This window comes from Myxine glutinosa, chromosome 8 (genome assembly GCF_964187855.1).
Source record: "Myxine glutinosa chromosome 8, kmMyxGlut1.1, whole genome shotgun sequence".
In the NCBI taxonomy this organism is placed as follows: Eukaryota; Metazoa; Chordata; class Myxini; order Myxiniformes; family Myxinidae; genus Myxine; species Myxine glutinosa.
In genome coordinates this window covers 49,781,163-49,807,820 of record NC_136268.1, presented here as the reverse complement: position 1 = coordinate 49,807,820, position 26,658 = coordinate 49,781,163, and the positions used below count along the sequence as shown (strand labels likewise).

Below are 26,658 nucleotides of genomic sequence, written 5' to 3'. Positions count from 1 at the left end.
GAATGGCAATGTTCCTCGCTGAAATGTGAAAAACGCAATCGCGCGGCAAGGAACATCACGTGATCGCTCTGAGCGATCGATTGCAACTCTGCGTCGTGTCGTGGGCGTGGCCAACGTGGCCTCATGCTCCCAGGTGATTGGCTAACTCGAGCTCGAGAGAGCCATAATGCACTACATTATGGCAAAAAATATGGATCTAAAGATGAAAGGGAAAAAAACCTATGTGGTGTGAATGGCAATGTTCCTCGCTGAAATGTGAAAAAACGGAATCGCTTTTCGCTCTGAAATACGTGCGAACGCGTAACTGAGTTAATGGCGGCAAGGAACATCACGTGATCGCTCTGAGCGAATCAGTGCGCTGCTCTGCCATTCCGGTCATAATATGCCTCGCTGAAATGCGCTGAGGTAAAAATATGGTTTAAAAATATTATGAAATAAATTTTTAGGTCGTCCATGTTCTTCCCAGGGTCAATGGCCATGTTTGTGCCAAATATCAAGTACGTGAGCCTCTCCGTTTAGGAGTCTACCGGTAACATTACACACACACACACACACACACACACACACACACACACACACACACACACACACAAACTGTGTTTTATATACTAGGACGTGCCCGTACGTGGGTGCCCGTTCCTTGCCAAAAAAAAAAAAAAAAATGTCTTCGCCCATGCATGCATGGGCGTGCCCATGGGCCCATGGGCGTGCCCGTAAGTGCGTGATGTGACCGTACAATGAATGTATCGTCCCGACGCCGCAGCTCGGATGGCGCTGCAGTTAATCGGGCCTGTATCGGCAGAGTTATTATAAACGTGTACTACAATCGATCGTACCTTACAACAATCAACACAGATTGCAACGTCAAATAAATGAATACGCTCTCAAATGTGCCGTCCGAGGCAGCGTCTGCTCGCCACGTTCAGCATCAGTACGTCGTCACTATGACTATCCGTAAGTCCGGAAGTGACGTCCTCATTTGACTGTCCGGAAGGTCGCATATCGCAGTTACGATGAATCGCAAATTAGTTTTAATTAGTTTTAAAACATAGTTTAACGCCAACATAGCGCCAACATAGTTTGCCAACGTGAAATAAATGAAATAAATGAATACGCTCTCAAATGTGCCGTCCGAGGCAGAGTCTGTTCGGCACGTTCGGCACACGTGATAGCTCGCTGCTCTCTGATTGGTTGAATCGTTTTTTGGACATAGCTCGGTAACTACTTCTCCGATTAATATGAAACCTTGAAAAGGCACATCCTCGGGTCCCCAGCAATATACCTGGCAAGTTTCAAGTATATCGGACCCGTGGTTGTCGAGAAACAGCGGTCACAGACAAACACACAGACACACAGACACACACACACACAGAGATTACTGGAATTATAGATAGATATAGATAACCAGGCAGCCTTATAACTAGGCAGCCAAGAATTGCGAATGCAAAGAAAGAGGCAGCAAAGGCGCAGGAGGCATGTAGGAAAATGTTCGGAGAACGCTTGGATTTGGAGGAAGGTCAGAGAGCGGTATTCAGGATTGCAAAGCAGATAGCGAAAGAGAGGTGTGATGTGATGGGGGTGAGTTGCTTGATGGATGAAGTGGGACAAATCGTTGTGGCCCCAGATGGAATGAAAGGGAGATGGAAGAGATATATGGAAATGCTGTTGAATACAGAGAATGAATGGGATGGCAACATAGAGGGTAACCCAGTTTTAGGACCGGCAGAGAAGATAACCGAGAAGGAAGTTGAGGAAGCGATGAAAGCAATGAAGAGTAGAAAAGCGGTAGGGCCGACAGGAGTTGTGGGAGATATGTTGAAGGCAGCGGGAAATTGGGGTGTGAAGAAAATGACAGAGATCTCCAATCTGGTGGTGAAAGAAGGCCGCATTCCAGTGGATTGGGAACTGAGTACCCTCGTCCCTCTATACAAGGGGAAAGGTGACCCTCTGGACTGTGGCTCTTATCGAGCGATAAAGTTATTGGAGCATGGAATGAAGGTATTGAAAAGGGTGTTGGAGAGGAGTATAAGGAAGAAAGTGAAGATTGACAAAATGCAGTTTCGATTTATGCCAGGAAGAGGAACGACAGACACGCTTTTTATTGTGAGGCAGTTGCAGAAGTACATGGAGAAGAGGAGGAAGTTGTTTCTTGGGTTTGTTGATCTGGAGAAAGCATTCGATAGGGTTCCACGTGAAGTAGTGACATGGGCATTGAGGAAGTTAGGAGTGGAGGAATGGTTGATCAGAGTAGTGATGGCAATGTACAAAAGAGCACGCACAGCTGAAAGGACGAAGGACGGGAACAGTGGTGAGTTTGAGGTGAAGGTGGGAGTGCATCAGGGGTCGGTACTAAGTCCACTACTATTTGTAGCTGTGATGGAGGTGCTGGCTCAGAACGTAAAGGAGGGTTTACCGTGGGAGTTGTTGTTTGCAGATGATCTGGTGTTGATTGCAGAAAGTATGGATGGACTGAAGGAGAAGATGAACAAGTGGAAGGAATGTACGGAGACAAAAGGTCTGAAGGTGAATATCGGAAAAACGAAGGTGATGGCAAGTGGTAAAGCATGTGGTGAGGTGGAAAGAACTGGGAAGTGGCTGTGTGCTGTGTGTAGGAAGAGTGTTGGAGTGAATTCCATTCAATGTACAATGTACGCTGAGTGGGTTCATCAAAAATGTAGTGGTTTGAGAGGGTCATTAACCAGTGTGGCAGCTACATTCAAGTGTAAGGTGTGCACAGAGGGAGCTGCAGATGGAGGAAATGTTGAGTTGGATCTTGGAGACGGCGTGAAGCTGGAAGGTGTGAAAACATTTTGTTACCTTGGAGACATGCTGAATGGAGAAGGTGGATCAGACTCGGCAACGGTTGCTCGAGTGAGATGTGCATGGAAGAAGTTTCGGGAACTGAGTGGCATGCTGATGAAGAGGGGAGTGTCGTTGAAGCTGAAGGGAAAGGTGTATGCTGCATGTGTGAGAAGTGTGATGATTTGTGGGAGCGAGACATGGGTAATGAACGTAGAGCAGCAACGAAGGCTGGAAAGGGTGGAAATGCGAATGGTTCGGTGGATGTGTGGAGTATCGTTGAGAGAGAGGAAGACAAATGATGAATTGCGAAAGATGATGGGAATAGAGCCTGTGATGGATGCTGTGAAGAGAAACAGTTTGAGATGGTTTGGTCATGTGTTGAGGAAGGATGAAAGTGACTGGTTGAGAAGAGTGATGGAAATGAATGTAGAAGGAAGTAGAGGACGGGGAAGACCGAGAAAGACTTCGCTGAAGATGGTCGAAGAAGAAATGCGGGCAAGGGGGTTAACAAGGGGAGATGCAGAAAATAGGGCAAAATGGAGAAGATTGTCAAGGGGACCGCAAGGCTAACCCCCGCTCTTGCAGGGAAAATGGCCTTAAAATGCCTGTTGTGTTGTTGTTGTTGAGGCTGATGTTTATCCTTCAGTTATGATCCATTTTTTGAGAAATATATGCTTTTAGAATACAGTACCTTGAAGTATATCTTGAAAAGCTGATTCACCAGGAAAAGCATACCCCATTTCTTTGAGTCCTCGATCCCTGCACGGCTGAGAAAACCCAATGATTATACAATCTCATTCAAAATGAAAATACCACGTGGTATTTCCCCCACCCCCCTGACAAGAGCATGGTTAAATTGAAAGTGGGGTAACGCGGCAACAATAGGACACAACTGGCAAGGGAATTAACAAACAAAAGGAGAGAAAAATGGAGAGAGACAGAGAGAGATATATCGGGAGAGAAATATCGAGAGAGAAAGAGAGAAATATATATATAGAGAGAAAGAGAGAAATATACAGAGATATATAGAGAGAGATAGAGATGTGTGTGTGTGTGTGTGTGTGTGTGTGTGTGTGTGTGTGTGTGTGTGTGTGTGTGTGTGTGTGTGTGTATATTATATATACAATATATATATATATATATATATACACAAAGAATTAAGTTAAGCACCCCCCCCGTTTTTTTACAACCTCGCACATTACAAGTTTGTTGTCGTCAAAACAGTGTAATATACCCATGATATTGCTATATTTTCTGGAGAAGTGATATTATGGTCACATAAAAACATAACAATCATGCCGTTTTCAATATTTTATTCTGAATAATTTAAGGTGAAATTTTTTGGGAATTTTAGGCATATTTTCACCTCAATTTAAGTATGGAGCTATAGGTCCATCACGGACAGTGTGGATGACGTTTATGTTTTCTAACGTACAGTCATTGTTCTGAGAAGACCTCTAGCGATCTTTGCGTCAATAACGTGTGTAGGACCCACGTGATCGGATCACTGACTCAACCCTACGTCTCATAGACCCTGTAAGCCGTCGTATGCGTTGCTGTGGCAGGTTGTTCCATTCCCGATGTAATGCACGTTCCAATTCATCCAGATTGGCTATTGGAGGGACCATCTTCGCAATTTGCCAATGTATACATATACACAAAGAATATATATTAGGGGGTGCTTAACTTAATTCTTTGTGTAGGGGTGCTTAACTTAATTCTTTGTGTATATATATACATATATATACATATATATACATATATATATATATATATATATATATATATATATATATATATATATATATATATATATATATATATTGCATTCAGAAAGTATTCAGACCCCTTCACTTTTTTCACATTTTGTTATGTTGCAGCCTGATGCTGAAATCGTTTAAATTCATTTTTTCCCTCATCAATCTACACTCAATACCTCATAATGACAAAGAGAAAACAGGATTTTAGAAAGTTTTGCAAATTTATTAAAAAGAAAAAACTGAAATATCACATTGACATAAGTATTCATATCCTTTGCTATGACATTTGAACTTTAGCTCAGGTGCCTCCCATTTCTTTTGATCATCTTTGAGATGTTTCTACACCCTGATTGGAGTTCACCTGTGGTAAATTCAATTGATTGGACATGATTTGGAAAGGCACACACCTGTCTATATAAGGTCTCACAGCTGACAATGCATATCAGAGCAAAAACCAAGCCATGAGGTCGAAGGAACTGCCTGCAAAGCTCAGATACAGGATTGTGTCGAGGCACAGATCTGGGGAAGCCTACAAAAAAAAAATCTCTGCTGCATTGAAGGTCCCCAAGAACACAGTGGCCACCCTAGTTCTTTAATGGAAGAAGTTTGGAACAACCAGGACTCTTCCTAGACCTGGCCAAACTGAGCAATCGGGGGAGAAGGGCCTTGGTAAGAGAGGTGACCAAGAACCCGATGGTCACTCTGGCTGAGCTCCAGAGATCCTGTGTGGAGATGGGAGAAACTTCCAGAAGGACAGCCATCACTGCAACACTCCACCGATCTGGGCTTTATGGCAGAGTATTACCCTAACTAGGTTACTAGGTATTACCCTAACATCAACTTTATCCTGGAATCTACACATTACACAAATAGCTAAGTCTGCCTCGAAGAAACTAGGAGACCTGTTCAGATGTCGAAGATTTTTCTCCTCTCAAAAGTTGCTTCAACTATATAAAGAATTGATTTGTCCTTGTATAGAGTACTGCTCTCATATCTGGGGAGGTTCTAGGTCCACTTACTAGACAGAATTGAATCCAAAGTCATCTGACTTATCAACTCTCCCAATCAGATCTCAAAACTCGACCCGCTCGAATTACGTCGCAAAGTTGCCCCTCTTTTTATTTTCAAGAGATATTATGTCGGTTTCTGCTCCCAAGAACTTGCTGCTTGTGTACCTCCGCCATTAGCGAGATCACGGAATACTCGACAAGCCACTACATCGCATGATTATTGTGTGGCCACTGGCAACTCAAGAGTGGGCAGTCATGTTTGATTCTTTCCCTCCACTGCCAAACTCTGGAACTCTTTACCTTAACACGTCACGGTCAATAACGAGCCTCGATCTTGTACACAAAAAAACAAAATAAATAAAACGGTCCAAACCAGATGGGTCTTTTTTCGGAGACACCTTCTCCTTACTGGATGGCTGTTGGCCCACTACGTGAGTTTATCTGCCTTTTGTCACGTGTTGCTTTTGGTCCTGGCAGGGTGTCAAAGTCACCCTCCCCACGAGCAAAGCCAGTGAGGGGTGTCGGTTTAGTCACCACCAACCTCTGTCAGTTCAGAAGGCACTTTATACACATCAGTCCACAGCACAAATGCGTGCCGGCTGCCATTTTGGTTTTACTCAGAAGACTGAGCAGCACCGATGTCACTTATTGTACAAGTTGCTCAGTGCAAACATGATGCAAAATTTTCACATTGACCTATTCATTTTACATGCTCTGCAATACAAAAAAAGTCCAAGTCATCCTCAAACCATCCTTGTTACTCAGATATCTGGAAATTTCCTTACTTGTCACAGGCGCAGACACGAAAACAGTTCATAAGAGTATCTGCTGCCTTCTCCAGCATATCTCCAGCCTTCCCCCGACCCTTCTTTCTCAGCTGTTGATCTGCCTGTGTTGAGAAACCGTGGGTTCGACCAATCAAGGGTGATTATGTGCACCTTTCTACCCAGGAATTGTCGCAAGCACACGTTCAGTTTCATATAAACACGTGTGTATGGATATTCGGGCTTAACGCTTTAGATAAATGGTTTGGATTTTCCAAATATGCAATCCCATTGAATGTGCATTTTTATGGGGAAAAAAGGATGAACAAACATAAACACCAATTCACAATATTTATATTTCACTCAAGGTAATCGACATACAAGCCACAAGTAAAACTAGGCATACAACACACAAAATAAGAAGCCTGGAGAGGGAGGACCCACAGGAGTGAGGAAGGGTAAGGGTCGTGGGGGACAAGGACAAAGGTAGCGGTGGACAAGGATAAGGGTAGTGGGGTGCGAGGATAAGGGCAGTGTGTTGTGAGGATAAGGGTCGTGGACTGAATGAACGAATGAATGATCGTTTTAAGGCCATTTTCCCCGCAAGAGCAGGGGTTAGCCTTGCGGGCCCCATGACAATCATGGTTCCCTGTTTGAGGCAATGTTTTTATGGCTGGATGCCCTTCCTAGCGCCAACCCTTAGTCGCCTCTTACGATGTGCAGGGATACGGTGTACCTATTCTAAACCGGGGTACACACCAGGATCATTCATCCCAGCAAGCTGGTACTCAATTTACCGAACTCGGAAGGATGACAGGCTGAGTCAACCCCCCTGGTGTTAATTTAGCGATCGACCGGGATTCGAACCCAGGATTCTAGGATCCCAAGCCGGCACCCTAACCGCTAAGCCAACACCAGGCTGGTCGTGGAGTGCAAGGATAAAGGTAGTGGGGTGGAAGGATAAGAGTAGTGGGGTACAAGGATAAGGGGAGTGGAGGCCATGTAGAGAGTTAGTGGGGGCCATGGAGAAGGGGCAGGAGGACAGCACATCCCGAGAAGGGCAGAGCAAACGGGCTGTATTGTATGCAAACCATTATAAAAACACATGCATGACCACAAAATAATAATTTACACGAATCAAACAATCCATGATACCCACAACTCCATAGCACAAGTAATATTTCTGTGGCTGCAAGCATCTCTACTGTATACTCACATAGTTTGCAAATATGCGAAGGTCAAGTGTAACTGCATTCATTATAGGAAGAGCCCTGCAGGTCACAAAATGGAATCCACTCACAAAAACCCCAAATGGGATGAGGAAAACCGACAAGACAAATCCTAAAACCACATGAGATACACCAGCTCTCTGTAAACTAGAACAATGCGACTGTGTCGCCAATATGCCTCCTCATAGTCCCACAATGGGTAGATGCCATCACTCTGCATATGTATGGGTAGGGGATCACATTTGTGAAGTTTCGGGTTGATCAGATAAGGTTCATTTTTCTATCAAAGATGGCTGCCAAACCACGTTATCTATGACATCATCATTTTCAAACGATATGCAACAGTGCTGTTAGATTATATTTGTAAAATTTCACATCGATAGGGTGAGCGGTTTCAGAGAAATAATTATTTAATATTTTCCTTCAATCCAATATGGCTGCCAAACCATGTGACCTATGATGTCATAAATTTAATATTTCAATACAAATGCGTCATAGATCATGTGCATGCAACTTCAGATTTTTAGGATAAGGAATTCGATTTTAAAAAAATTGGCTGGTACACCACTCTTTTTTTTTTTGGTATACAAGATCGAGGCTCGTGTAAGAGCTAACTAACATTGATCACAACAAGCGTTACGCCTCGGTCCCCCGTCGGGGAAGTGATATGAGTTAACAAAGTGGAAGACGCAGAAAACATGCTATGATATGATATTTCGCTCACAAGGTTCAGACATACATGGAGGCGGCCATCTTGGATTTTGACGTGGCGACCCAATTTTCTATAGCGTTCTTCCTTATGCCTAGATACACCCACACACCAGATTAGAAGTTGGTACTTCGCTTATTTTTCAAGATATTCATCTCACAAGGTTCAGACATACATGGCGGCGGCCATCTTGGATTTTGACGTGGCGACCCAATTTTAAACAGCGTTCTTGCTTGTGCCTAGATACACCCACACATCAGATTAGAAGTTGGTACTTCGCTTATTGTTCAAGATATTTCGCTCACAAGGTTCAGACATATATATGGTGGTGGCCATCTTGTATTTTGACGTGGCGACCCAATTTTAAACAGCCTTCTTGCTTGTGCCTAGATACACCCACACACCAGATTAGAAGTTGGTACTTCGCTTATTTTTCAAGATATTTCGCTCACAAGGTTCAGACATATATATGGCGGCGGCCATCTTGGATTTTGACGTGGCGACCCAATTTTCAATAGCGTTCTTCCTTATGCCGAGATACACCCACACACCAAATTAGAAGTTTGTACTTCGCTTATTTTTCAAGATATTCATCTCACAAGGTTCAGACATACATGGCGGCGGCCATCTTGGATGTTGACGTGGCGACCCAATTTTAAACAGCGTTCTTGCTTGTGCCTAGATACACCCACACACCAGATTAGAAGTTGGTACTTCGCTTATTTTTCAAGATATTTCGCTCACAAGGTTCAGACATATATATGGTGGCGGCCATCTTGAATTTTGACATGGCAACCCAATTTTCAATAGCGTTCTTCCTTATGCCGAGATACACCCACACACCAAATTAGAAGTTGGTACTTCGCTTATTTTTCAAGATATTCATCTCACAAGGTTCAGACATACATGGCGGCGGCCATCTTGGATGTTGACGTGGCGACCCAATTTTCAATAGCGTTCTTCCTTATGCCTAGATACACCCACACACCAAATTAGAAGTTGGTACTTCGCTTATTTTTCAAGATATTCAGCTCACAAGGTTCAGACATACATGGCATCAGACATACATGGCGGCGGCCATCTTGGATTTTGACGTGGGTTGCACCCACACACCAAATTCGAATGCGGTCCTTCGCTTACGCACGCACGCACGCACGGCGGACTGACGGACGGACGCCCGCACGCATGGACGGACGGACACACGGACGGAGGGGAAAACCATAGTCCCCCTTTCGCTCCGCTGTGCGACGGGGGACAAAAAGACAACCTGACACATAAAACATAAAACATGATAAAGGGAGCGAGAGAACAAGATGGAGAGCAGGGACATCGGGAGATCTGTGGGAGGGAGAGGGCTTGGGGGGATGAGGCCAGTTGGAGAACACTGATAGTTTCTTGGAGAACACCAGTTTACAAGATCAACAAAAAAATGAAAATTTTCAACTTAGCGATGTCTGGGAGCAAACCACATCCACCAGCTTTGAGTCAGCGACTTCAAATAAAGAGCTGGCACTTATGGACGGAAGGAAGAGGAAGAAGAACTTCGATCAGCACTAGGTGAACTCCACGTCGGAGTCCACTTCACCCTGAGGGTCTTGCTCCACGCAGTACATTGCATTGTACTCCACTTCACTTCACTGATGTCACCATTATCATGCTTTTGTTCCCCACTGGGAGTACATGAAAATGTGCCAAGTTTCAAATTTTCCCATTCAGCGGCTTCCGAGAAATAATTTTTTTATTTATTTGGTTTTAAAACAAGATGGCTGCTATACCACGTGACCTATGACGTCACAATTATCATAAAAACATTCTGCACGGGTGTCACTCCTACCCTGAAAGTTTCGTCTCAATCGGACATATGGTTGCTGAGAAAAACGAGGTTTAGCCCGTACAGACGTACGGAAAACCCGAAAACATAATGCCTCTGGCGACTTTGTCGGCGGAGGCATAAAAATTGAATAAACAATCTGATTCTTTCTTCTTTTTTTACAGGGTCTAAAGCTCGTAGAAAATCTGAAACAAGTCACATACACATACAGACAAATACATGAGACCACATTGGACTCGACTTCAAACAACAGGTGACCTTGGGGGAAGTGACATCACTTCCCAGAGCACCGTGGGTACCAGCGATGCCATCATTGATGGCATCACTTTTCTCTTTGCACCCAGTAGGGCAATCAAGGAGGAATTTCCTCCTCCTCATGAATCATGAATGCTTGTCCGTGCTGCGTCCTTTAAATGCTGGGTGTCAAGCGAGGACACAGCATGTACCATTTTAAAAGTCTTTGGTATGACTCAGCCAGGGTCAGCATCAAACCACCGACCAGCTTACACAAAATTCCCCATACCATCGAAGCAACGATCGCATTTTCCAGGATTTTCGTTTCAGAAGCAAGATTTAAGTAACCTTCTGAATCACCAAAGGTTGATGTGTTCCAAAATGGAACTATTGCAATGGGTTTTATCCAATAAAAGTAGAGTATATTTACTGCCGTGGGGTTGTTATCCTCGCCAGAGGAGAGGGTATTGCATTGGAGTCCGTTTGTTACTTGGCAAAAAAACATTTTTTTGACAAGTATGTTGATCACTCCGGTTTGTGTGTGTGTTTGTCTGTCCGTTCACTTATACTTGCCTACAGGTCATAATTTTAAACTGATCTTCACGAAACTTCACCAAATGGTACAGTTCGTGGTCTGACAGAATCCTATTTATTTTTTGGTCAAAAGGTCAACATAGGCCAAAGGTCAAACACTTTTCTTCAGATTTATAAAATCCTCAATTTTCATCCGATTGACTTGAAATGTGAATAGGCTTTGCATATCAGCTAACTGAATTCAACCACCAACTATTCTGAGGTCAACATAGGAAACGGTGGTAAAAGTTCACCATGCCCAGGAACTCCTGGAGCCCCCTGATCGTGTGGGGGCGCGGAAACCCCTTGATTGAAAGTGGTTGGATGTCAATGAAAGATAGTCTGTTGGGAGCCGTGGGTGAGGTAAGTGGATGGACAAAAGGACCACCAAGGCACTCGGAAACATGGTGGTGGGATGATGAAGTTGGAAAGAGGATTGACGAGAAGAGGAAGAAGTTCAAGGAGTGGCAGAAGGCGAAGGGTACGGGGGCAGAAAAAGCAGAGCATGAAAGTTATAAGGCAGCCAAGAAGGCTGCAAAGAAAGAGGTAGCAAAGGCACAGGAGGCATGTAGGAAAATGATCGGAGAATGCTTGGATTCGGAACACGGTCAGAGAGCGGTATTCAGGATTGCAAAGCAGATAGCGAAAGAGAGGTGTGATGGGGGTGAGTTGCTTGAAGGATGAAGTGGGACAAATCGTTGAATTAAACAATTAGAGGGAGAAGATCACAATGGGTGGTCACCGCTTTTTCCAGATTTCTAAAATCCTCAATTTTCATCCGATTGACTTGAAATTTGATTAGGATTTTCATATCAGTTGACTGAATTCAACTTGTCAGCTGATATGAAAATTCAACAGAGCCTGGTGTTGGCTTAGCGGTTAGGGTGCCGGCTTGGGATCCGAGGATCCTGGGTTCGAATCCCGGTCATCGCTGAATTAACGCCAGGAGGGTTGACTCAGCCTGTCATCCTTCCGAGGTCGGCAAATCGAGTACCAGTTCACTGGTAATTCCCTGTGTGTTGCAAGAGGCGACTAACAAGGTTGGCGGCAGGAAGGGCATCCGGCCGTTAAACATCGCTTCAAAAAGGGGACCACGGTGCCCGAAAAAGGCCAACCCCTGCTCTGTGGAAAAAATGGCCTCGAAAGGTGGTTCTTCTTTTTTCTTCTTTGACTGAATTCAATTGCCAACTATTTTTGAGATCAGCATAGGCCAAAAGGTCAACATATGCCAAAGGTCAACAACCTTTAAAAATTCCTAAAATCCTCAATTTTCATCGGATTGACTTCAAATTTAAATATAATTTTCATATCAGTGAATGAAATTCAACACCATCTATTTTTGAGGTCAAAGTAGGCCAAATGGTCAACATAGGCCAAAGGTCAATAACCTTTTCAAATCTCTAAAATCGACAATTTTCATCCGATTGACTTGAAATTTGAATATGATTTTCATATCAGCGAACTGAATTCAACTACCCACTATTTTTGAGGTCATTGTAGGACAAAAGATCAACATGGCCAAAGGTCAACAACCTTTTACAATTCCTAAAATCCTCAATTTTCATCTGATTGACTTGAAATTTGAATACTAATCTCATATCAGCTTGCTGAATTCAACCACCTCAAACATAATTATGTATTTTTGAGTATTTTTGAGGTCAATATAGGCCAAATTTCTAAAATTGAAAATTTTCATCCGATTACCGTAACTTAAAATTTGAAGACGATTTGCATATCACGTCACTGAATTCAACCACTAATTATTTTTGAGGTCAAAAGGATGTTCTACTGAGTGCCATTCCACTTTGTTCTCTTTTGCCAAGTGTTGCTCTATGAGTGATTTTTCATCTGTGTCTGTTTGTTTGTCCACACAGAATAAGTATAATTTTCTCTGCAACCGTTGGTCCGATTGACAGGAAATTTTCACCACAGGTGCACCTCCACCTACAGAATTTTTTAGAACTCTTCATGGGGAATTGTAAAGAACTCTCCATGGGGAATGAAATATGTTAATGATTATGTCATAGGTGCCTCCATTATGATGTCATAATTCGACAAGTACAAAACTTCATCCGATCAAGATGAAATTTCTTGAGCGTCATCTGCCAAGATGATAAATTGGTGGAGAAAAAAAATAAAATGACATCATTGGTCACGTGGTTCGGCCGCCATATTTGTTTCAACACAAAAGCCTTAAAAACCACGAAAGACACATCCTGGCGAGGGTCTGCAATCTCTGATTGCTCTTTCTTGTTTTAAATGTTTGCACCCTCACACACACCCGCTCAACTGGAATGGTGACCATGAACCCCTGTGACACACTAACAAATGCTGCAGCTAACAAATGCTAACAAATCCTGACCAACAAGGGGTGGGGGGAGGGGGGGCTGCTGGAAAAAAGAAGCTGGACCCCGAGCCCTGCTGGAAATTTAAACTCCAAAGATGAACAGAGCGGTGAATGGTCACAAGAGTTTAGAAACTGCGTTCATGTTCAAATTACTCTCAACAACAAAACTGCGAATTACTTTCAACAACAGATCGTAATCCAAGCTCATGGATGCATCGTGTGCAGTAGACACACTGTAGTGAATCAAGTGTCAGGAATTCCCCGAACCACCCCTTTTTGGAATCACAAACGGATTATTTATTGCCAGATGACAATCTCGTTAGCAAAGAATGGCTTATTAAGTAATTATTATTAATTAGTAATTATTATTAAGTCGGGATCATTTAATTGGATCAGCAAGCTCTGTTTGAGTTTGTGTGTTCAAATGAGCTGTCCCATGAAATACCCCAATTAGCATCGCCAGAGATAGCCCAACATCCTCCTTTAATCCATAGCAATTAAATGTGCTTTATTTTCCTCCAATTACCACCCTTTGAAGCATCACTCGTGTCTCAAAATCCAACGAATAACAACGTCATCATGCACAAAGCAGCTTGCATGACATCACTCGGAGAGTCAAGCACCGATTGGTTGGTTCGCATGTGTCCAACCTAGATTAGGGCTCTCAGATATCAGTCTCCCCTACCCTTTAATAGTATGATGCAAGTTGATTAGATGCAGGTGTGAATAAGGGTTTCTCAGAACGTCAGATAAGAAAGCAGATCAGCACAACAGCGAAAGAAAAGAGCAGCTCGTTGTCACAGTGAGGGGGAAGGGTCTTTCGCTCAATGCTGCAGCAGTTGAGTCGTGGGGTGCGGAAAATGTCATCACCAGCAAGTATTCATCCCGTTTCCTGTAGCAAACTCATTATCGCAAACGAGAGCTCAGTTCTTGCAGTGAATACATTGGGACCACCGTGAGCTGCACCATGTTGTGAGAAGTTACACAGTTCAGTGCATCATTCGTATTTCTTTTTCCCTCTTCCCCTGTCTTTATACCCTACCGTGTGCGTCTGTTGTGTGCCAGGCCTAGTCAAACATTACTGTTGATGTCATGTCTTTCTTGTTTTCAAACAGCCTGATCTCTGACCATCAGTTTGGATCCAGTTCCGGTCACAACTCCGGAGATGCTGCTGCTCCTGTCTCAACAATGGTTGGAGGCCCTAAATATCAGTCAGGACAGTCTCTCTGGACATATCTCAGGCATTCAAGAGTCTGGCATCCTGCTTTGTTTGCAAAACTCTCTCTTTGTGGCATGCAAGACCACTTTCATTCCTAGATTTCTAACTTTCTCCACTCATATTTATCAACATATTGCTGTCAATGGAGCTTTCTCCTCCTAGAGTGGAGGCTGGAGGTCCCAAAGGCAGTGTGTCAGGCTCAGTCTTGTTACTCATCTATCTATAATTCCAGTAATCTCTGTGTGTCTGTGTGTCTGTGTGTCTGTGTGTCTGTGTGTCTGTGTGTCTGTGACCGCTGTTTCTCGACAACCACGGGTCCGATATACTTTTAACTTGCCAGATATATTGCTGGGGACCCGAGGATGTGCCTTTTCAAGGTTTCATATTAATCGGACAATTACTTACCGAGCTATGTCCAAAAAACGATTCAACCAATCAGAGAGCAGCGAGCTATCACGTGTGCCGAACGTGGCGATCAGACTCTGCCTCGGACGGCACATTTGACAGCGTATTCATTTATTTCACGTTGGAAAACTATGTTGCCGTTAAACTATGTTTTAAAACGAATTCAAAATGCGATTAAATTAAAACGATTCATCGTAACTGCGATTTGCGAACTTCCGGACAGTGAAGACTGTCCGGCAGCACGCTTTCCGGCAGCCAATCACAGAACGCTTTGTTGCGTAGGCGTGGCCGATGTGAGACGAGCGGAGCTGAGCGCGTTACGAGCTGACCGCCATTACGGTACGTAATTCGATTTCTTATGCGCATTATTTCTCCCAATTCAGTCAGAGCGAAGGGCGGAAGCGAAGAGCGTTGTTTTTTTTGTTTACGGGCGTACGGGCGGGGTAGAGCGTACGGGTAGCGTTTTTTTTTTTTTTTGGCAAGGAACGGGCACCCACGTACGGGCAATGCCCTAGTCAATATAAATGACCTCTCCAGTGCTCTGAAAACCCCTTCCATTTTGCGGACAACTCCACATTATGTCACACAGTACCCCATCCCATGGCTCGGCAGACTGCAGCTGTACATCACAGAGATTTAGTCCCTTTAACCTCTAGGCCTCACCATCAGCCATGACCTCTGCTGGGCCAAACACATACAAAGCTGGCCTCCAAAGCCAGCCATAGACTGCATCCCCGGATGATCCAAGTCTTTCCTTGGAAAAATCAGAGCTAATCACAACATACAATGGCCTTTGTCCATAGCTCAATGGAGAAATGATCCACCACGCGGTGACCCGGGTTGCCCCGTGATTTTTTAACCATTTTACATAATTAATTAATTTATTTTAGGGGGAGTGTAACCCACGAACCCAGGTTCGCGTGATAGGAAAATCCTTTGTGTACCCATACTTTTTGGCAAGAACAAGCACGTTTCCATGCAATACACAGCAGAACTAGGTCTATCGCTGGTACAGTCGTGTACGCAACCTATTGGATCGCCAGTATTGGCATTATTTTCCCGGTTTATTTTAATTGTTGAATTTGGTATCACATCTAAACAAACTTTATTGAAGAACTGCATGCCCAGTGTGGATGTTCCAGGTCATTTTAGCCTTCACGGGAGAAGGGGTTACTGTTAAATGGCCCTGATTTGAGAATTGCAAATATCTCACGAGGTAACCCGGGTTAATCAATATGGCGGCGTCACGGCGTAACCCGGGTTACCATGCGCGTGGTGGATCAAATGCTCTCCCCTACGGTCTGGTGCCCCAGCACTACATATGTGTCTCTTGGATTCTGTGGAATCTAAAGAGCTCAACATTTTTGGAATCACCCACAACAATCAAAAATGATCTGCAAAAAACAGATCCTTGCAACTACAGACCAATAAGCCTGCTCCGAATCATAGGCAAAGTCATGGAATCCATCATTGCTTCGGATATAAAATCCTTCCTCTTCTCCAATGGCTTGATCTGTGATCATCAATTTGGTTTCAGACCAGGTCACTCTACTCTGGACATGCTGCTTCTGCTGTCTCAACAATGGATGGAGGTCCTCAATGCCAAACAGGAAATCAGAGATGTCTCCCTTGACATATTCACCGTGGCTCCGGTCGTAAGTTTGTATATGTACAATCAGGTCACTCCATCCCCGTCCTCTGGTCGGCTCAGCGCACTCCCACTCATCGTCCCAGCGCACCTAGTCACGGCAACGCACAAATTCGCACCTCCTGCCTGCGAACCCTGGCTAAATCACCTGAATTCATCCCCGCTGTTCAAAACAACATCAAGCTCACCCTGTTCAACACCCGGTCCCTCAACAACAAATGCCTCATCCTCAACGACTACATCCTGGATAACAAACTGGACTTTCTCTGTCTCACCGAAACCTGGCAACAACCACTGGACTACGACACGCTCAACCTCACCACACCCAATGGATATTCCTACGTCAATAAACCACGCTCGGAGGGCCGAGGTGGTGGAATTGCCGTTATCCACCGTCAAGACATCAGGACCAGCCTCATCCCCATCGCCTCATCCTCATCCTTTGAACACCTGGCTTTTAAACTCTCTGGTCGCACGCAGTCAGTCATGGCTGTCGTCTACCGCCCTCCCAAACCACACCCATCATTCCTGTCTGACTTCTCCTACTTTCTGACCCAGCTATGTTCCCTCTCCCCCTCAATCCTCCTCCTTGGTGATTTCAATATCCACATGGACTCCACTGACTCCACAATAACCACTGACTTCACCGATTTACTCACCTGCTTTAACCTCACTCAACATGTCAACTTTCCTATGCATATCCGTGGTCACATTTTGGACCTTGTCTGCTCCACTGGATTAATTTTGCACCATCTCTCTGGCTCCGACCTCACCCTCTCTGACCACTTAGCCATCACAATGACCATCAACATCCCCACCCCAACACCAAGACATTATCGCACTATCAACTTCCGTAAGCTAAACGCTCTTTCACCTACCTCATTCTCATCCACCCTCTCTGAAAAAATGTCCACTTCTCCCTTCATTGACCTCCACACCCCTTCCGACCTCACTGACTACTACAACCACACTCTCTCCTCCTGCCTTGACCAGCTTGCGCCTGTAAAAACCAAAACAGTTTCTTTCACCCATTCTGCTCCCTGGTTTACCCCTGAACTCCGCCTGATGAAAACTCGTGCTCGCCAACTTGAAAGACTCCGCAATAAAACATGTCTCACAGTTCACTCCCAAGCCTACAAGGACCACCTACAACACTACAAAGATGCCCTCTCCCACGCCCGCTCTGCCTACTACTCTCAAATTATCCACTCTGGCTCCGGAAACCCAAAAGCACTCTTCTCGACAATAAACAAACTCCTCCGCCCCCTGGACACCACCACCCAGTCATTCACAGTAGACAACTGCATCTCCTTCCTTTCTTTCTTCCAACGCAAAATTGACAACATCTACAACAGCTTGACCACCGCCGCACCCGCTCCCCCTCCAACCACCTTCCCCCCCTTATCCTGCCTTCCCCTGTCTAAATTCTCCCCGGTCTCCCCTACTGACCTCTCTGAACTCCTCATAGGAATGAAAACTGCCACCTGCACTCTTGACCCCATCCCCTCCAGCTTTGTCAAGGCCTCCCTCCCTGCTCTCTCTCCACTTATCATTGCAACAATAAACTCCTCCCTGTCTACAGGCATCGTCCCACCATCCCTCAAAACTGCTGCTGTTACCCCCATTCTAAAAAAACCTGGTCTAAACCCTGACACCCTAAATAACTTCAGACCCATCTCCAACCTACCCTTTCTGTCAAAAGTTTTGGAACGCGCTGTAGCCGCTCAACTCAAACATCACCTCTCTGCCAATAACCTGTATGAAACATTCCAATCCGGATTCCGCTCCAACCACAGTACTGAAACTGCTCTCCTCAAAATCACCAACGACCTTCTCCTCTCCTCTGACGCTGGCAACCTCAACATTCTCGTCCTCCTCGACCTCAGCGCTGCCTTTGACACCATCGATCACACCATCCTCCTCACCCGACTTGAATCCACCTTTAACGTTACCGGCACTGCCCTCTCTTGGATTAAATCATACCTCTCTGACAGACGCCAGTTCATCTCCATCAATAACTGCAAATCCCCCACTGCTCCCCTCCCCCAAGGTTCAGTTCTTGGCCCCCTCCTCTTCATCCTTTACCTGTCCCCCCTCGGTCACTTAATCCGCCGTCATGGTCTCCAATTCCACTGCTTCGCCGATGACATCCAGCTTTTCATCTCCACCAAGTCCGTCTCCACCGACACCCACTCTATCCTGACAAACTGCATCTCTGAAATAAAATCCTGGCTTCAAATCAACTTCCTCAAACTTAACTGTGATAAATCTGAAATAATCATCATTGGCCCAAAAACGCTCACAAAATCCACCCATAACTTTGCCCTCTACATCGACGGTGTCCCAGTATCCACCTCCCCTCTCATCCGGAATCTTGGCGTCATCTTTGACCAAACCCTCTCCTTCGACAAATACACTAAACAGATCACAAAGCCAACCTTCTTTCACCTGAAAAACATCGCCCGTCTCCGCTCATCCCTCTCCTCCACGGCTGCAGAAACCCTCATCCACGCCTTCATCACCTCCCGTCTGGACTACTGCAATAGCCTCCTCTATGGTTCACCCTCAACAATCACCAATAAACTCCAATACATTCAGAACTCCGCTGCCCGTCTACTCACCCATTCCCGGACCCGTGACCACATCACCCCCGTCCTTTACAAGCTTCACTGGGTCCCCATCTCCCAGAGAATCCAGTACAAAATCCTCCCCTTGACCTACAAAGCCCTCCATAACCTGGCCCCATCCTACCTGGCTGACCTCCTCTCCAGACACACTCCCACCCGCAACCTCCGCTCTGCTGGTACCAACCTCCTGACCCCCCCCCCCCCATCTGGACCAAATTCAGATCCTGGGGGGACAGGGCCTTCTCCATCGCTGCTCCCACCCTCTGGAACTCACTACCTCACACCATCAGAGACTCCTCCTCACTCACCACATTCAAAACATCACTCAAGACCCACCTGTTCAGCACTGCATTCAACATTCAACCCACAGCATTTAACCCCTGACTATCACTTCTCCTTCTCCCTCCTTTTGCTTTAAATCTTTCCCTATTGATTCTTGTCTTTTTGCAATTGTTGTTTTCATGTTTTGTTATGCATTATGTTTTGCACTCTGTCAAAGCGCCTTTGGGCTTCATGAAAAGCGCTATACAAAATAAATGAATTATTATTATTATTATATCTCATGCCTTCGATACGGTCTGGCACCCCGCCCTGCTCACCAAACTCTCCTCTTATGGCTTGCGGACGTGCTCACCAGTCGCAGTCAACCTATGGCCCTGAATGGATTCCTCTCATCTCCCCTTCCTGTTCTGGCTGGAGTCCCCAAGGCAGTGTTCTGGGCCCTGTGCTTTTCCTGGTCTTCATCAATGATCTCTCCGACTCTCTGGAAAATCCTCTCTATGTCTATGCTGATGAATCCACTCTCTGCCGCTCCATACCTAATCTCTCAGATCGACAGGCAGCAGCCTAATCGCTTACTGCAGACCTGGAAAAAATCATAAATTGGTCAAACAAGTGGAACATGTCTTTCAATCCTGACAAATCTCACACTCTCACTTTATCTCTCCGACAAGACCGTCTGGACAACGTGCCCATCTACTTTCTCAACAATCCTCTCCAAGAAGTTCTGTCACTCAAGCTTTTGGGTCTCACTATCTGCCATGATCTTTCCTGGGAAAACCACATTTCAAAGCTGGCCTCCAAAGCCAGTCGCCGACTGGGCATCCTCAGTCATCAGAAGTCCATCCTTGACACACCTGAGCTCCTCACCACATGCAAGGCTTTCATCCACACCTTGATGGAATACTGCTCTCCCCTCTGGGCTGGTGCTCCTGCCTCACACATAGCTCAGCTTCACGCTGTTGAAACCAAAGCTTTCAGAATCATTGGAATCTCCCGCAATGAAGCTGACTCTGAGGGCCTTTCTCTCTCTCACTGCAGGCAGGTTGGTGGTCTTCCTGTCTTCTACTGACCCCTCTCCGGCCTAGCTCCCCCAGCTCTGTCTGTGCTCTGTCCCCCAAATATTCCTTCAGGTCGCACAAGATCTGCCTGCAACCCTCTTCTGGTGAAACTGCCAAAATCAACTCTCTGCTCACCTTCACTCTCATTCCTCTTTTCTCCCACCTCTGGAACAAACTTCCACACTCCCTTCAATCCCATTCCTCCCTCCAGGTCTTTAAAACCCAAAGGGTTTGCTTTGCTGCACAATGCTCTGCTGCACACTTCTCCCTCCAGGTCTTCAAAACAGCTGTTCACCACCATCTCTTATCTTCCCCCATCCAAAACCTTGATCTTTTCTACCCCCACTAATTCACCCCAGATCCACCTTGTTTGAAATTCCAACTTCTTTCCTGGAAGTCTTGGCAGTGTCCATATGTTTTATACCTCTCCCACCCCCCCCCCCCCTTCCCATGCCTCCCCCCCAAAGCCCTCTCCCTCCCACAGTTCTCTCGATGTCTCCATGTCTCTCGGTCCCTGCTCTCAAATGTTGTGTTTGTGTCCTTCCCCCTCTCTCCCCATCTTGTCTACCGCTCCCGATGTTATTTGTTTTGTGTGTCTGTTTGTCTTTCTGTGCGATTAATCTTCGCTCTTTCACGAGCCTCGATCTTGTATACAAAAAAAAAAAAAAAAAAAAAAAAAAAAAAAACAGCCGTTCACGACCATCTCCTATCTTCCCCCATCAAAAACCTTGATATTTTCTGTCCCCGTTAATTCACCCCAGATCAACTTTTTTTAAATACCGACTTCTTTCCTGGAAGTCCGAACAGTGTCCATTTGTTTTATACCTTTCCCCATTCCCATGCCGCCCCATCCCATGCCCCCAACCCCTCTCCATCCCACAGATCTCCCGATGTCCCTGTTCTCTACTGTTGTACTTGTGTGCTTCCCTCTCTCTCCCCATCCTGTCTCCCACTCCCTTTATTATATGTTTTATGTGTCCATTTATGTTTTTTGTTTTTTTGTCATTAATGTTCGCTCTTACACGAGCCTCGGTCTTATATACAAAAAATAACATTAAAATTTAGTTTTTTTTTGTCATTAATGTTAGCTCTTACACGAGCCTCGATCTTATATCCAAAAAAAACATTAAAATAAAAACAACTATTTGAGGCCAAAGCCCAAGGTCTGTTGCTTTCATGTCATAGGCAGGTCGGTGATCTCTTGGTTTTACACTGCCTCTCCAGAATTGATCCATCTGGTCTCAGTCCGCATATCCTCCCTAGAAATTCCAGGATGCATGCATTCTTCCATTTAGCCCAGCAGATATGTGAAAAAATTGTGCTTTTGGTGATACAAGCATGAAATTTTGAACACTGATAGAGCATACTACTAGGAGGATTTTTGGATATAGGGGCATTCAAATATTTTCCTAGGGACAAAATGGCGGCCATTTTAAAAATGGCCGTTTACGGATAATAAGATACACAGTACCGATGTCTATAAAACTAGATTTACTTATTGCTCAAGCACACCTATGATGTTTTTTTCACGTAAACAGGTTGTAAGATCATAATTAAATGTCAACAAACTCACATAAAATTTATTTGGTCCTTATTCTTTACAAAAATAATTACTTTTTGAGCTATTTTGAGCAAACTCCAGAAACACAATGGAAATGAAGTGAAAATGCCACATTAACACTGTGGAAGTGACTTTCACATAAAAACAGTCTACAAAACAGTCTTCCACATGTTTGTGTATATGTAACAGGTGTGTTATTCCTCCTGTATACTATCGTGTGCACTCCCCTGCACAGTGACACAGAGCTGAGCACTGGAGTGCGGCCTTAACACACTTGCACTGTTTCCTGCAACCCTTCTTGCATCCACATCTAATCAATTGTCGGCATGCCTCAGTTGCCTCTGTGAGGGTTGTCCAATATATCCCCCAGCCGTTATTACTCTGTTTCCAACCCCATTCACTTGGCGATGGGAGCTCAGGTGCGCAAATCATCATCTGGCCCCAACAAAAGCCGGCTTGGTAGGCAGCTCTCTTGATGTGTTGTCTGAGGGCTTCTTGCGTTGGTGGGATAGCCTCTATTGATCTACCAGTCTGGGTGAAGAGATGCTTGCGGGCATCGTTAACATGTTCCTGGCTGCTTGTTCGATCGTAGAGCAGAACAACAAAACGCTCCAGTGGATCCATGTTGTCATTTGCAGTTGAAATGGTTGGTGTGGCAGCCAGTGCGCAGAAAGCTGAGGTGACCTCATCATAGGCTTTCCATGTTTCCCATGCTGTTTTCTTCCCCCTTCCGCCGAAGCAGGACACGGTGTCACACCCAGTGAAGGCGTGGAAGAATGGCAACCCTCGGCACTTGTTTGGTCCCAGTGCCACAGCCATCTCGTGAGCTGCCAAGTGCCTGAAATTCTTCCCTGTGCCAAAAGCAACCCAGAGTTCATCGATGTCAAGATATCCAGTTGCTGCCACTGCAAGGATCAAAACATCTGTGTCCACTGTGCGGATTGACACCTTGGTATAGCCCTGTCTGACTGCATCTTGGACATGGAGTAGTATCCTTGTATCTGCCTCCTCGTGACTACACGGGGAAAGACCAGTAACATCTCGTGGCTGTGTACAAAAAACTTCTTTGTGGTTTGTGGTGACGATTTGCTTGTCAGTCTCAATGTTTGCTATCCTCGTTGCTAGAAAGTCAAACAACTCCACCTTGTTCTCGTCTATGCGAAGGAAGGCCTGCCAGTTTCGAGGGATGGAACTAGATGGCTCAACTCGTCTCCTGGTGCCTTTACCCCTCGTCTTCCTGGTGTCGGCTTTCAAACTGTCTGGGAAATATTCATCCCAGATAATATCAACCCTGCTCTTATTTTGTATCTGAGATGTGATGTATGGCAAGAATACTAGTGATGCATACTCAGAGAAGGTCTTCGCATTACGAGGTGCCAGCATGTTCACGATGGCTGCTCCATCCAGGATCATGACTTCAACAGGGGGGCTTACATCATCATTTTCCCGTGAGGTGATCAGATCTTCTAAGCACCCAACCAGATCAGACTTGGTTCCAAGCCGGATTTTGCCCATTTGTGACAATGCAGGGGGACAAGCTTGGTTTTCATGTGCAAAGAATTCATCAAGATCTCCATTCCGTGTCTGGGATGCAATAAACAGCCTGAAGAACAGAACGCAGTCATTCTTCAGAGATACCACCTTCAACTCTGTTCTTGACTTCTCTCTGACTGGGGGTCGGCTGAAGAGAGGGAGATTGTTTCTTTTTATTGGGTCAGTGATAGGCTTTGTCTGATGTACAAGCCTCTCGTTCACATATGTGTCATACTGTTCTTTTCCCAGCTTCTCGATCTGGTAAAGGGTGTTGATGACTGCTGGGTCTGCCAGGTCTCTGCTGTCTAGCACCAAGAGATCTTTGCTGTCGTCACAGAATGGGTTCCCCATCTCTCCTATGACACGGGTGAGTGCTCTCACATCTCGAGCAAAGGCTACCTGCGTGTGCTTTGTCTGTTCATGGTGTTTTAGTTCAGTTTTCCTAATTCTTTTTTCTGTTGTGGCCTCGAACTTATAGATCAGTTTGGCCATCTCTGGACCAGACACCATCCATCGGCGCAAAGCTGCAGCATTCTCCGTAAGACCTACAGCCCCTCCATCACCTTTCACCAATGCATTATTTTGCTCGTGTGCCTGGTCTAAGGCTATGGCAGAGAATGCACGTGTAGTCTTCTTCATGGTGAAGTTTCCTGCCAGAAACTGTGCGTATACAGTTGGATGCTTTGTTGCAAGTGTCACCATGTCGCGCAAGTGAACTGGGATCCACCTGGCATAGTTTGTATGTCCCAAGGCGAAGAACCATGGTACAAGCTTGGTCAGAGCATCAGTGTACAGTTGGAAGTTTCCTTCACGGACGGATCTCACATAGATCAGGACTGCCAGTTCTAGGTGAGGAGATAATCTGCAAGAGTTTGGTATCCGGACCCTGTGGTTCGCTTGGAATCAGCTGGACAGGCAAGGGCCTCATCGGTGACCTCCTGACATAACACACACTTCTCCCAATCTGTCAGATAAGGCATGTTTGTTCCAGATGTACTAGGGCTTTGGGGGTCTAATAGCTTGAAATTTTTGTTGGCCATTGTCAATTAAGCATTATCCACCACCACCATCCAATCAATATACAAATTGGGAACCAAATCTAGGTAGCTACTACAGTCAATGAGCGAAGGTGCAGTGCAGTCGAGTTATCATCTGAAAAAGAAATACATACATTATTATCATAAATATAGTAATTCGCTTTCGTAACTTTTCACTAGCGTTGCATTGTTCCTTATAGTCACCTAGTCTATGATAGGAAAGTTCATAAAGCTACATCAAAGTTGTTCATATAAAGGTATTGAACCAAAATTACACCCAGGAGAAATCAGATAGTCATGTAAAGTTAAATAATTAAACCGCTAGACCAGTCCTGTCTATTGCAATGGTAAACCATTTGTTCTGCCCCTTATAGGCCACCGTAGATTCCAATTTTGAACCCAGTATGAAGGTATTGCATAGCATGTACATGACAATTTATAATATGCTCATTACATTGTGTTTCAATAGCAGCACAAATGACAAGTCTGAAATAATAGGTAAATATGTCCTTCTTAGCCGCCATTTTTTTAAATGGCCGCCATTTTGGGCCAAGGAGAAATCTGGAATGCCCCTACATCCAAATTTCACTGTAAGGGTATGCCCTAACTGTGTGCCAAGTTTCATGCTTGTATCATCAAAGGCACAATTCTACCACAATTCTTCACATATCTGCCGGACTAATTAACCCTCACCGAGTAAAACATCCAAAAAAAATCAAGGCTGGCAGCATGTGCGTTTTCTTTTGGTTAGATCACATTAGATCCTCCCACATATCTAAAGGTCCACAGACATTTTTTTGATGTGCATATATTGATTTTTACGTAATAAACAAAGAACGGGACGTGGTTTTTAATTGTAATTTTTTTTTGAAGCGTTAACAGTTAAAAAAGCAAACCCTTTGGGTACTGCCCCTAAAATGAATAAGCGTGTGCTTAGAATGAGCACGTACCAAGCCAAATTGCACCATGTTATTAACAGTCATTTGATCTCTGAGGTGTTGTCATTTTAGTTTTGGTATCCCGACTCAATCTAAGGACTCTCTACCACTCAGCTGGCATGCGAAGGTCATATCCGGCACAATGAGATAGCAAAGAACCATTCTAGTTGCAATTTTTTGCCATAGTATAAAATGATCAACTTCTGTAATAATAATCTATCTATAATTCCAGTAATCTCTGTGTGTATGTGTGTGTGTATGTGTGTGTGTGTGTATGTGTGTGTGTCGTTTGTCTGTGACCGCTGTTTCTCGACAACCACGGGTCCGATATACTTGAAACTTGCCAGGTATATTGCTGGGGACCCGAGGATGTGCCTTTTCAAGGTTTCATATTAATCGGACAAGTAGTTACCGAGCTATGGCGATTTATTTACCAAACTCCGCAAGCCGTTCGCTTTGGACCAAACCATTTCATGTAAATAGAGGGGGGGGGATTGTCACCGTACTCGCAAGCCGTTCGCTTTGGCTTTGCGAATGGACCAAACCATTTCATGTAAATAGAGGGGGGGGGATTGTCACCGTACTCGCAAGCCGTTCGCTTTAGCTTTGCGAATGGACCAAACCATTTCATGTAAATAGAGGGGGGGGATATAATTTTAGATATATATATAGTACGGGCATGCCCTAGTAATAATAATGACAACAATTACAACAACACAACAACAACTTAAAAATAACTTTTAATAACAGCGTTTCTCACCAGTTATCCTCTTTGTGTGTTTGTAGTTCTTTGATGAATGATGTTTTTCCTGTTAAGGAAATACCAGAAATACCAAAAATACCAGAAATGCTCTGCTTCAAATGCTGAACTTGTGTGATGCAAATTTAAAGTTTCCAAAAAAAACCTGCAGATTTTTGTTCATATTTTTAAAAACAATGCTTTCATACAGAAGAATGAGAATGCACTGGCAAGACAACACCCAAATCAAAATAGCCGATAGGTAGAATAAGGATATTGGACAACAATGGTCTGGTACTTGTATGCCTCCAGAAAATCATGGTTTGCTACAGCACGAGTACACCTGGGGGAA

The 26,658-nt window shown here is 44.8% G+C and overlaps 1 protein-coding gene across 3 annotated transcripts in view; it reads right to left on the bottom strand.

Moving 5' to 3' along the window:
• The window catches only part of PCID2 (PCI domain containing 2), a 56,141-nt gene that overhangs the window by 19,042 nt on the left and 10,441 nt on the right, over nucleotides 1–26,658 (bottom strand). For all 3 annotated transcript variants that reach the window (XM_078783261.1, XM_068124438.2, XM_068124439.2), the window contains 5 exons: nucleotides 26,584–26,649; nucleotides 26,328–26,369; nucleotides 7,553–7,607; nucleotides 6,358–6,461; nucleotides 3,494–3,569 (listed from right to left, as the gene is read on the bottom strand). In XM_078783261.1, the coding sequence (XP_078639387.1) occupies nucleotides 3,494–3,569; nucleotides 6,358–6,461; nucleotides 7,553–7,607; nucleotides 26,328–26,369; nucleotides 26,584–26,649 (343 nt within the window). The remainder of the gene's footprint in view (nucleotides 1–3,493; nucleotides 3,570–6,357; nucleotides 6,462–7,552; nucleotides 7,608–26,327; nucleotides 26,370–26,583; nucleotides 26,650–26,658) is intronic.